Below are 12093 nucleotides of genomic sequence, written 5' to 3' on the forward strand. Positions count from 1 at the left end.
TGAAATTGGGGGGGCCCAGATAGCTGTAGCGGTAAACGCGCAGCTATTCAGCATGACCATGCTGAGGGTCGTGGGTTCGAATCCCACTGGTCGAGGAGCTTTTCGTAAAGGAAATTTTATCGATTCCCAGGGCATAGAAGTATCTTCGTACCTGCCACACGATATACACATGCAAAAATGGTCAATCGGCAAAGAAAGCTCTCAGTTAATAACTGTGGAAATGCTCATAAGAACACTAATCTGAGAAGCAGGCTTTGTCCCAATTGGGACGTAACGCCAGAAAGAAGAAGAAGGTGAAATTGAATATTGAAATGACACCAACAGTGGGTGAAACTGAATGTATGCGTGTTCGCCCTCATAGTCAGATTGGCTTCGTTCGTGCGGAGTTTGTTTTTGTTCGTTTTCGCACTGATCGGATATCATTCGGCTGATTTTTTACGACACTGCTCCCAGACAAGCATAAGTCAGATTGAAGAATATCGGCATTTTTGAAGCTTTTACCGAGATCAACACCAACGAGCCCATAGCAAAACAATTTGGTGGGTTCTTAACAAGCGTGGTGTTCGTTCAGAGATTGTTCAAGCTATGGATGTTAAAAATTGTTGTAACGGCTCTTTAGTGTTAGTTCAAGGAACATTCAATGCAACTATTCACTTCTCTGCTAGCGGTAGTAGCTGCCACATAGGTTTTCGCATTGCGTTTGTACACTGAACGAAATCTCCCGCCATGATTTGAATGTTTTTTGCCTCATTCGAGCCCCATACCTATTTTCCGACACAAACAAGATGATTTTCATCATCCTCGAAATCATCTGTTTACAAATAACACCGAATGAAAATCATCCACTTTTGAAACGATTTTCAGCCTTCAATAAAATGTACGAAATTGAATGATTATCATTCACCAATGTAAACATCCCTCATTACATGTTTTTTCGTAATTTTAAATAAATAAAATTGAAAACAAATAATAACTCATTGTTGGTGGTTTCGCGTAGCTCACCATTTATTCACAAGGTAATTAAAATATAAAAACAATCACAACAACTAACATTTAAACAAATGCCCAAGCTGCGCGTAACATAGCTGATTGAAGCGAACATGATGTCTAAATATCGCCTCTAATGCACGCATAGTCGATGACTCGTGCGTTGAATGGTGTTTGGTCCTCCTGATAATAATAAATGAAACTACAGTTGATAATTCCTCTGCATAATTCCATCATAAAATGCGAAATTACCTGTAAAATCCACGAAGAAACTCCGCTCCATGCTGCTGCCGCCATGTTTATAACAACATTGACAAGGATGATTTCAAGTTTAGCATCATTAACTACTCATATGAGTTTTTGGACTACAATTCTCGCATAACTTCTGATCTCGCCCTAAAAGCCATTGGTAACTATGTGTGTAGCTCGTTGTTTCTGAGCATTTGAATGAATTTTCATGTTATTTAACAACGCTATGGGGAAGAAAGGATCATTATCTACCTGTCCGTGATGTTGGTTTGGATGCTTATTCTTTCATTTGCTCAGAAAATACGAGCTACACACGTGGCTACCAATGGCTTTTAGGGCGTTATCTCAGAGTATGCGAGAATTGAATGATTTTTGGTTTGGGACATCGAAGAAAAGAAAATACGTCAGAAGCTGCATGTTATTCATTCGTATAGGCATAATTCAATAATCTACTTTTAATCATACGAATGTATACTGAAAGCCATCCACATATTGGATGATTTTAATTTGATAGTCGGTCAATGCTCATATTCTTGAATAATCATTTAAAATGAGATATATGAGGATTTGTAGACATGTGAATTACAAATCATTCATTTCATGGCGGGAGATTTCGTTCAGTTTAGTCAGCTTTTGACAGTAAAAAGTCAAAAAGTATTTTGACAGTTATTACAACGGTTTACGACTTATTTGTCTTTCTGTAGCATTGATTGTAATTTCAATCATTTTGAGTTTTGACGCGAGTTCACAACTTCGTCCAGAATGAACGGATAGTTTTAATTATTCTCTTTTTGCACAAACATGACGTCCCACCACACCATAAAGATCAACAAATTAACTAGCAGATCAGTTATTGGGCCACACTTATCCTACAGAGCAGCGCTAAAAATAATTGATTAAATTTTTTGTTCGTAATTCGGCCAAACGGCGTTCGGCTAAACGACTTTCGGCCGAACGGCCAAGTTATGTCCCAGTTGGACGTAACATTTGATGAAAATTACTTGGTAAAATAATGGAAAATTAAGGGAAAATATTTGCAAAATATTGAAGGCTCTAATCCAACACACTCAGAGCAAATTACCGACTTTGGTAATTCGTTTACTGAAATCTCAACAGCTGAGTGGTCGGCAATTGATTCGGGAAACGAAAAAAAATACCGAAACGTCTGTAAACTAGAGTAGAAGTGGCAGCTGTCAAATATACTGACTAATCGGTAACATTTACCGAAAAAAGTAAGTGGTTTGTAATTCGTTTTACCGAAAAACTGTATTTTTATTATCAAATATTACCAATAGATTTTTATTTGCCCATTTAGAATGAAAAACGTAAATGTATCGAGCAGAGGCGCGTCCACGTTCGCAACCATGGGTAGGCCAAACGTTGGCAAATATGTTTGCATAGTGAAACAAAAAAAAAAATGTTAACCCTGAACTGGGAATTGAAAGTTACATTTTGGTCGGCGTTGAGTTGAGTTGAGGAAATTGTACTGTCTCCCAGCGTTCTAACGATATTATCATGCGATTTTTTCGCTCAATAGAAAAAAAAACAGATACAACTTAGAAGACTGGCGAGTTCTTTTTTTTTAAACAAAACCTAATGAGAGCTATAAAATAAGAGTTAATTCTTCAAAGCTTGTAAGTTTTTTCTCATGATTCTTCCAAGAAATTTCATTTATTCACTTCGGAGATTTCTTAAGAAGTTTATTTGGTGATTGTTTTCCAATGAATTTTAGGAAAGATACCTTAAAAATAAATCAACGTGGATTTTCCAAGAGGAACCACAGAAGTGGAAATTCTTCGAAGATTATTTCAGAATTCATCTGAATTCCTCCAAAATTTATTTGATATATTTCAAAAGAAAGTCCTACCTCCTCCAAGATTTTATTCACCGATTTCCCGGGGACATCCTCCAATATTTCCGGTCAAAACATCTTCTAAATTTCAATCAATGGCTTCACCAGAAATTTCTAGGGATTTCTTTTATAATTGTTTTTTAGGATTTGCATAGATTTCTCTAAAGATACCTTCAGCATTTACTCTAGTATTTCTTTAAGATTTTTAAGTAAAGCTGGTTTGCTCATGACAAGAAAAGTAATCACTAATCGTTTATCTCAATGCGTGAAAAATTTGCTTCCAAATATGTTCAAGAAAATCACATTCCATTGATCGCTATATGCATTTTAGAAGAAATGTCATTTCAAATAGACCATTTTTCTTGACCCATTTAGTCAAAGGATTTCTTTACATGTCTTGAGCGAAACAGCATACTTAGCTTAAGTCTTGAAAGCTTTTTTTCAAGAATTCTTCCAGGAATGTTTCTTGGGAAATGCCTGGGATTTTTTTCGGAAAAATAAATCCGTGTGGTATTTCCTAGTAAATCCTAGAGGTAAAACTGGAGTTTGTTTAAAGGTCACCTTTAATTAACAAGGTTATCTGAAAAAAAAACTTCTGGGCTCTTGAGCAAGTTGAAGCAGATTTCCTCAATAATTTGCCAAGATAATCGTAAAAAAAATGAATATCGGGATAGTATTCCTCAGGATTTTCTAAAAAAATTTCTCGAAAAACTGACAGAATCTCTATAGAAATAAATGTAGGAATAATCAAAAGAAATATTGGGATATCAGCTGTTGTATAAACTGGTGGGAAAATTTAAAAACAGCTTTTGAAGATTGCATTGAAATTTAATGAGAAACTTTTTAATAAATGCTTGGTAAAATTGGATGTTTTAAGGACCCGTCACGGAATTTTCGATTAATGAGAAAAAACGTGGATGAGTTTTAATAGGAATCTACATGAACACGCGAAGGAGTTCTTGCAAAGTTAATTGAAATAGAAATCCTTGAGCTATTGTTTTCAAACACTCTGGACTAAACTTATTAATGTCCACGAAAGAAATTCTGTAGAAATCTTTGGGAGATCTTCTGGAGTCAGTGTTGTGAAAAACTCAATTTCTCATAACTCACGCTTGAGATTTTTCATGTGTGAGTTGTCAATCACGCAATTCAGCAGTCAAAAAATCATGGATAAGTTGGCTCACCTTTTTGACTCATTGTCTCGTATTTCCACAGTTTGTGGCAATAATTTGTTGTAAGTTTGGTAAAATTATAGTAACCCTTTCTAACATAAACAACAACATTTGGGTTCCACGAGTTTTTGACGTGTTTTGCGACTGAATATTTTTTACGGTTTGAGTGATCAGGATTCAATACAAGCAGAATAAGGAAAAAGAGACTTTAGAGACCATTTTGGCTTGAATAGATACTTTAGAGACCTTCATTCAAAATATATAGACTTCTTAGAGATTTGCAATAAAACAGAGACCAAGTTTCTAATAAGAAACCTCATTCCAGTGCTGCCTTTAGCATTACTCATTGTATCAACTTTTGTTATCATTCATTTAAAAAAAATGAATATCCTTTATGCTTAAATCTTTTTTGAACCAACTTTATTTAATAAAATAGAAAATAGGTCAAATTGCTTGCCATTGCAACCTGTAAGGTTTCTAATTTCATTATCTATTTCTAGATAACAAATGGATGAACAGCGAAAAATCTGTGAATTTGTGTAATTTTTTTTTACGTCGAAAGTGCAAAGATGGCTAGTCGCAAAAGTTTTCAGGCGAAACTAAAGATGTTTGAAAATTTTTTTATCTTGCAGAAACTCCATTATATACCTTATCGTATCTTACGACGTTGATAGAGTTTTATGTACAATGAACAGATGATAAATAGTTGAACCTTCCAGTCGTCGCGCGGTTCGCCACCGTCAGGACCACCACGCTGCTGTTGTGAGCGAAAAGCGAGCTTTTTTCACCACTGTTGTACAAAATACAACAGCGCGACGACTGAAGTGTTAAGCTATTTTTCAATCTTTCTGCTGAACTTAATTTATTTTAATCGTGGGTAGGACAATCCTTTGACTGTCCTACCCAAGTGTTATCGTGCGTAGGACATGTCCTACCTGTCCTACCCACTTCCCGCGCCACTGGTATCGAGGTTTCTATTTTTTTTATGTCACTGATTGAAAATTGACTTATTCCGCCTCTCAGGTTCCATTACCGCTCAGTAAGTTGCTTATCGTTGATGCGCTCGTAGCGATCCAGAACTAAAAGCCGCCCACATTCAGAACTAAAAACTGCTCACCACCTGAAACATAATGTTTTGTTTGTGTAAAGAAGGAGACTGATTTTGTTTCTCTTATCTTACCTTAGCGGCCATCTTCTTCTTCTTCTTTCTGGCGTTACGTCCCTATTTGGGACAGAGCCTGCTTCTCAGCTTAGTGTTCTTATGAGCACTTCCACAGTTATTAACTGAGAGCTTACTATGCCAATGACCATTTTTTCATGCGTATATCATGTGGCAGGTACGAAGATACTCTATGCCCTGGGAAGTCGAGAACATTTCCAACTCGAAAAGATCCTCGACCGGTGGAATTCGAACCCACGACCCTCAGCTTGGTCTTGCTGAATAGCTGCGCGTTTACCGCTACGGCTATCTAGGCCCCTTAGCGGCCATGTAGCTTGTATTTTGCACATTGTTTTCTTCGTAAATGATGTACAATCACCATCAGCACTCAACTTATTATGATACAGACACATTTGCCTCAAACACAAGAGCTCGCAAGAGTAATATGTCGTATTTATTGGCCACTTGATCGCCCAAAGTGCATCCCCCGGGGCACCTGAAACCTACTATAAAGTGGCAGCCGGTGGTTCTGAAAATGTTTCGTCCTCAATGTCCTCAATGGGACAGAGCCTGCTTCTCAACTATTCTTATGAGCACTTCCACAGTTATTAAATGGGAGCTTTCTTTGCCAAAGTTGCCATTTTCGCATTCGTGTATCGCAGGTACATGTATGTACAAAACGCTAATAAAACCGGTGGACCTTTATGGACATGAAGCATGAATCATGCTAGAAGAGGACCTGCAAGCACTTGGAGTTGAAAAGATCTCTATTTAATTTTATTTCAATAAATTCGAACAAACTGCTTTGAAAAATCTTATGGATTTTCAGCTCTGACGCTGTCTTTCGTATAGACAAAGTATTGCACACAATTACTTAGAATAAGACAGTTTTAGGTTCCGAGAAAATAGGATAGGATCAAGTCTCCCCGGGGATCAATTCTACCCAGTCTCCCCTATTAAGTTCATTCAAATTAATATTGGTGATAACCTCTCCGGAGAAATAATAATGAACACCGCTACAAGCGAACAAAGCGATAATTTTATTTTGAGTATATGTAGCGGCCTGGGTTCTGCGCGAATTTCATTTACATAATATATTATATCAAAAAATATCGCAGAACTAACATGTTTTTCACGAAAATTGAATGAATTGAGTTATTATGCAACAATGTGCAAAATGATGATGCAGCACGAGTTGTAAATTTATCTGTTTAAGAGTTAGAGAAATGGATAATTACAACAAATGAGTTTGGCAGAAAATACATTTTTTTTATTATACAACTGAAACAGGTTGTATAATGAAAAATAGTTGCATAATAACCATTAATTGCATAAAATTGAGTAAAAAAATACATCAGTGAGTTAGACCATCATATTGTGACATTTAATTTGCAATTATAATTACAAATTCGTTATTCATTATTAATGTTACACATTTCACACATTTACTACATCTAGCATTTAGGCAATTTTACACATAAAACACTGCTACATCTGTATACAAACAGATATGCGCATAAAACGACACCATTGTTACTCTTTCACTGGAAATGTTAATGTTTCACGCAGCCATACATACCAACACCACAATGTATTGATGTTCTTATTCTACACTTTGTAACAATTTGTTTATGTTTCACACACCTCACAAGCTATTATTTTGTGAATGAGTATTTCTATGCATATGATAAGATCCAGGCAGCAGTAATGATTCAAAGTTAATAAGTGTTTAATTGAAAAGTTAGTTGGTTAGATAACTCTAAAGTGATCTATGAAACAATACACAATTATCCGAGTCGGCAAGCAGGAAAAACCTTATCCGATCTCGTTTATTTTAATCGTGGATAATGCGGTCATTATATAGGTTTCAATTTAAAATCAACCTTGAATTTGAATTGAATATGAAGTGTTTTCACTGTTTTAAATAAATTAAAAATGATATTTTTTTGTTATCAAATGAATTTATTTATTTTTTTATTCCGATACATCTCTCTATTCTTTCAGTATTTGAAATCAGAATTGCTAGTAAAATATTTTGGATTTACCTGTTATCCCACATAATTTCAATATTATTACAAAACAATAAAAATCAACACATATTAGGCACAAGACACTCAATAATACACAAGAAAAACAAATTGAAACTCTAGTTTGTTCCGTAAATCTTAAAAATTCAAAACTACTGATACTATTTTCCCCAGAATAAGTATATGTAGATCATCTCAAACATCCCGAAGATTGTTTCTAGAGCTTCCCATGTTGAGGTTAAATCATTAATATCTCATCTGTGTTGTTTCTCTTTTTCTCTCTTTTGCTTCCGTCAACTTCATCAATAATGTTGCAACCGATCGTAATCATTTCCTTCCGAACATCACCCATCATCAAAAACTATTAATCAAAATTACAACCCATTTTGAATCCAACAAAACCAAAATTGACCACTAATCAACCGCAGGTAAAGATGATACTAAAAAGTTATCGTTGTCCGTAGATTCGATAGAAACGTCACCTCAGTTAGAAACGCATCGGCGATCGAAATCGATCCTTAAAAATAAATCAGAAGCGTCGAGACTCTTGTCCGATCCAGAAAGCGAAAGACTATTGGCAGATAATATGTCTGGATCCGGGGTCTCGGACAACGGTGCCAATATGGTAAATTTGATTTTTGAATGTCGTTTGAATGAAGATAATTTGTTTTAGTTACACTCTCCCATCTATTATAAATCATGTTCATAGTTCTTGAAGTTTTTATATCAAACAATAGCGTTCCTTTAGTGATTTTTGAATCCCAGTTCGTTCTCCAAATAGTATTCAAACTATGTATATGCTCATCTATTAGACATCCCAAGAACAATTTTCGTGTAGATTATTCAACTAGTTGAATGATTAGATAACTCTTATAGCCTTAGCAGGTCCAGTATAGTCTTTTGAATTTTGTATGCTTAGTTTATGTACCATATGTTCGAAAATGTGTTCATCGATCGAGTTTCTGTCCCGCAATAGCTTCGCTAGGATGTTTTTACCAAAAATGTTCACGCGTTATGTGTCTAATTTTCCCAGTTTTTGTTATCATTGCACGGCATTGTTGACTGTTTCAAAGCCTTATCTGCCCAAGGTGAATTCAGCACTTTACTACCGTATTTGTGTGGACCAACTGACCGTAACAAGCTTTGTGCGGAAGAATGCGGCTTATTTCTAACACGATCTTACTCGTGAAATCTGCGTTCGTCATAGCTCCTAATCGAACATTAGTCTGTATCAATTTTAAACCAAAATTTAGTTTACATTCGATGACCATGAAAATGTATCACTGTATAATGTAATAAGTCGAAATTTACAATCCTCTGTTCTAATATCCTCTTACTTTTTCTTTATATGAGCCGCATTCTGCTCCACAATCATATTGGTTTTATTAGGTTACTATAGTGATACTCCAAAAATCCTTGGTCAAAACTCACATCTTCTACCTTTACAATCGTTGGGTCACCAAAAACCCACAGGGGAGCGACTCAAATACTGACTACTCCGGAAGCACAATGATCGCCACCTCGATCACCCCGATAGCACAACGACATCGACTGGTACATCAGAGATCGACACCGGCCTCATTGGGCAGCAAAGCGGTGGCCAAATTCCAGCAGCCACGCTTTTCGCAGGAAGAGTTCGCCAGGCAGAACAAACCACAGCTGACCAGAGGCGTGGGTATCGGAACCTACGTCGATCATCTTACCGGTGATCGTCGGTTAGAAACGGGAACTAGGGAAAGCAGCACAGGTTTGTATGAACACACTTTAAATCGTGATCCAAAATCCGAGAATTGAAAATTGTCATATCGTTTTAGAATCGGAGACGGCATTCTCAACATATCTTGCAGCTAGTAATAGTAATAATAAAGACAAAACATCGTTCGCCGGCAGTAGTTTAACGTCAAGCGATGAAAGCAAGACGACTACGAGTAGGGGGAACTCCGTGGAAAATCACGGCGGAAGTAGCGGCTATGGAGCATCGTCATCGTAGCAGGTAAATAAAATGAACTATTGGAATTTGTGGCAAGTGTACTACCTCAAGCAAAATGTTGTTTGACTTTGTCCAAAGCTTATCGAACCAAACAATTTAGCCTCATAATGTTACCCGAGCAGGCGAAAAAAGCTTATTAAAAGCAAATTTTGATATGGACATCTAAAAGTGATATTATCTTGATAGACGAAACAGATAAAAGATCTGAAAATGATATCTAAAATTGACTCCTGAAGTACCATTAGAATATCAGATTTAGGCTTTACGATCTAATCAATATCAGCAAGCCATTCATTAGATTTGCACACATCACATTTCGCTATGACTCAGAATTTTCTTGAATAAAATGGTGATGTTATTTTCAGATCTTTTTTCCCTTATGTCAATCACCATTATTATTAATTTTAATATTGATTATTTAATCTAAATATATTAATAAATTTATTCGACATTTGTTCCAATATTTCAACATTGGATATTCTATGTAACTCATTGGTACTATACCAGGGAGGAAGCTTCAGAATCATATTCAAAAGTTTATTTTGAATCCTCTGCAGAGCTTTCTTCGTGGTATTACAATAGCTAGTCCATATGGATACAGCATACCACATGTTCTGCCTGCAAATTTGGTTAAAGATCAAAAGCTTGTTCTTAAGACAAAATTTTGATTTTGATATTTTGTTAATAAGTGGATAAAGACATTTTACATGTTTGTTACATTTGGCTTGAATGCCCTCAATGTGAATTTTTAAAGCCAAATTTTTATTATTTAATTGAGTGGTCGAATTTCCATGTGGGATCCGAACTGTTCATTGGCAACAATTGAATTTTCATTTATATGGACCATAATTCTGTTCAAAATTACCTTTCAAAAACTTTACCGATGGTAGTTTCATGATGAGAATGTAACAATATCCATAATCGCCTGGGGCTTTCACATTTTTAATTTGTTTAATAATAGGTCTCACTTCTTCCAAATCAGTCTCCAAGAAATTTTCGAGAATGTTCTCTTGATTGAAAATGTTTTCGAAATCCTAAGTAACTTGATTTTCTATTGGACTAGTAAGTACTGAATTAAAAGTGTGCGCGCTTTCAAACCGCATAGCAAGTTTTTGAGCTTATTTGCAATTAGTTAGTAATAATTTGTTTAACTTTTTCAACGCAGGAAACGCTTCTTATTTTTTTTTATTTTAGATAGTTTCTAAAACAGCTTAATGCCAGGGTCTAATTGAGAAATTCTATTTTCAAATTTTTATTTCTTAATTGAGAAAATCCGCTTTTAATTCTCTTCTGCTGAGCCTGCCATATCATTTTTATAGCAGGATCGCGATTGCGTTGAAATTGCCTTCTCCTCACGTTTTTAAGACGAATCAAGAGTTTAAGATCATCGTCTATAATCACGGATTCAAAAATTAATTCACATTTTGGAATTGCAAAGCCTCTTGCTTCAACAATGGAATTAGTTATATCTTCAATAGCATTGTCAATATCAAGTTTTGTTTGCAAAGAAATGCTAATATAAAGATTACTATCAATGTATGTTTCATATGTATTTCAATCGGCTCGAAAATAATTGAATTTGGAGCTGATTACTTCATGGAATATTTGAAATGTAGTAACAGGGACATGATCAGAATCAAAATCAGCGTAAGTAACCAGTTGGCTACAAAGGTGACTACAGTCGATTAAGACTAAATCAATCGTGGAAGGGTTTCTAGAAGATAAAAAACAAGTGGAACTATCAGGGTATTGGATTGAGAAATGTTCTGGAGCAATCATCAAATAGGGGGGCATGGGGCGACACCCGGGGCAATAGTGCCACCTCTTATTTCACGTAGTAAAAGTCAATTTTTTAATGTTAAACTCAGGATAAGAATAAATTGAGTACTAATTGAGGGTTGTGTCAATATTACAGTTAAAAATGTTTAGTATAAAAAATGAGAAAAATGTATTTTTGCAATTTCTCATCGTAATAGGCTGTTTTTCATCACGCCAATCGGTCATGAAACGGCCTACTTTCCTGCACTGAAGTATGCAGTGCGGGAATAGTAATTACGCAACTGAAACCAGTGCTGTAATGATTCATTACACAACGCTTTCTAATTACTCAACTGGTTTGAGTTGCGTAATGAATCATTACACAACAATTTTCAGAAATTGTAAAATGATGGTCAATGCATTCTTATATTATTTCTGATACCCTCAAGTGGTCTCCTACGAAATTGCAAAAAATGTTGTACATAACTCGTTGCAGCACTCGATTTTTACAGCACTCGTCGTAATTATCCTACTCGGCAAGCCTCGTAGGATAAATTTACGACTCGTGCTGTAAAAATCATCATTCTGCAACTTGTTCCGTAAACTACTATTAACTCACCAACGCGAAAAATGCTAAATATTATAAGAATGTAAGACTGGAAAACAAGGTTCGACAATACAGTTGTTGTGGAAGCGATGTACACTCAGAAATAAAAATAGTCACGGAATTACTAAAGTTTATGCATTAATGACTATTTTCTATCTGCCTCTTTTTCATTCTGCTGTGAATTTTCACACTAACTGTCATTTCGACAGGGTTGAAGCTTAGCTCGCACTCGCTCGTTCCGCGTGTGTAGGAACATGAAATGGATGGATATGGGTTATGAAAGGGGTCCGCG

General features: G+C 35.7%; 1 protein-coding gene and 1 long non-coding RNA gene across 9 annotated transcripts in view; one reads left to right on the forward strand and one right to left on the reverse strand.

The window, feature by feature from the left end:
• LOC5572202 (potassium voltage-gated channel protein Shab) overlaps positions 1-12093 on the forward strand; it is a 365295-nt gene that overhangs the window by 343238 nt on the left and 9964 nt on the right. For 6 of the 8 annotated variants that reach the window (XM_021843098.1, XM_021843101.1, XM_021843100.1 and 3 more), the window contains 3 exons: positions 7875-8071; positions 8920-9193; positions 9261-9439. In XM_021843098.1, the coding sequence (XP_021698790.1) occupies positions 7875-8071; positions 8920-9193; positions 9261-9436 (647 nt within the window). In that variant the 3' untranslated portion in view covers positions 9437-9439. Of the gene's footprint in view, positions 1-7874; positions 8072-8919; positions 9194-9260; positions 9440-12093 lie in introns of those variants that run through there. The other 2 variants (XM_021843099.1, XM_021843102.1) reach the window with 2 other exon arrangements.
• LOC110676193 lies at positions 947-1430 on the reverse strand. The gene is made up of 2 exons (XR_002500150.1): positions 1240-1430; positions 947-1170 (listed from the first exon to the last, which is right to left on the reverse strand). It is a non-coding gene; the product is annotated as an uncharacterized LOC110676193 (long non-coding RNA).

This window comes from Aedes aegypti, chromosome 2 (genome assembly GCF_002204515.2).
Source record: "Aedes aegypti strain LVP_AGWG chromosome 2, AaegL5.0 Primary Assembly, whole genome shotgun sequence".
NCBI lineage: Eukaryota > Metazoa > Arthropoda > Insecta > Diptera > Culicidae > Aedes > Aedes aegypti.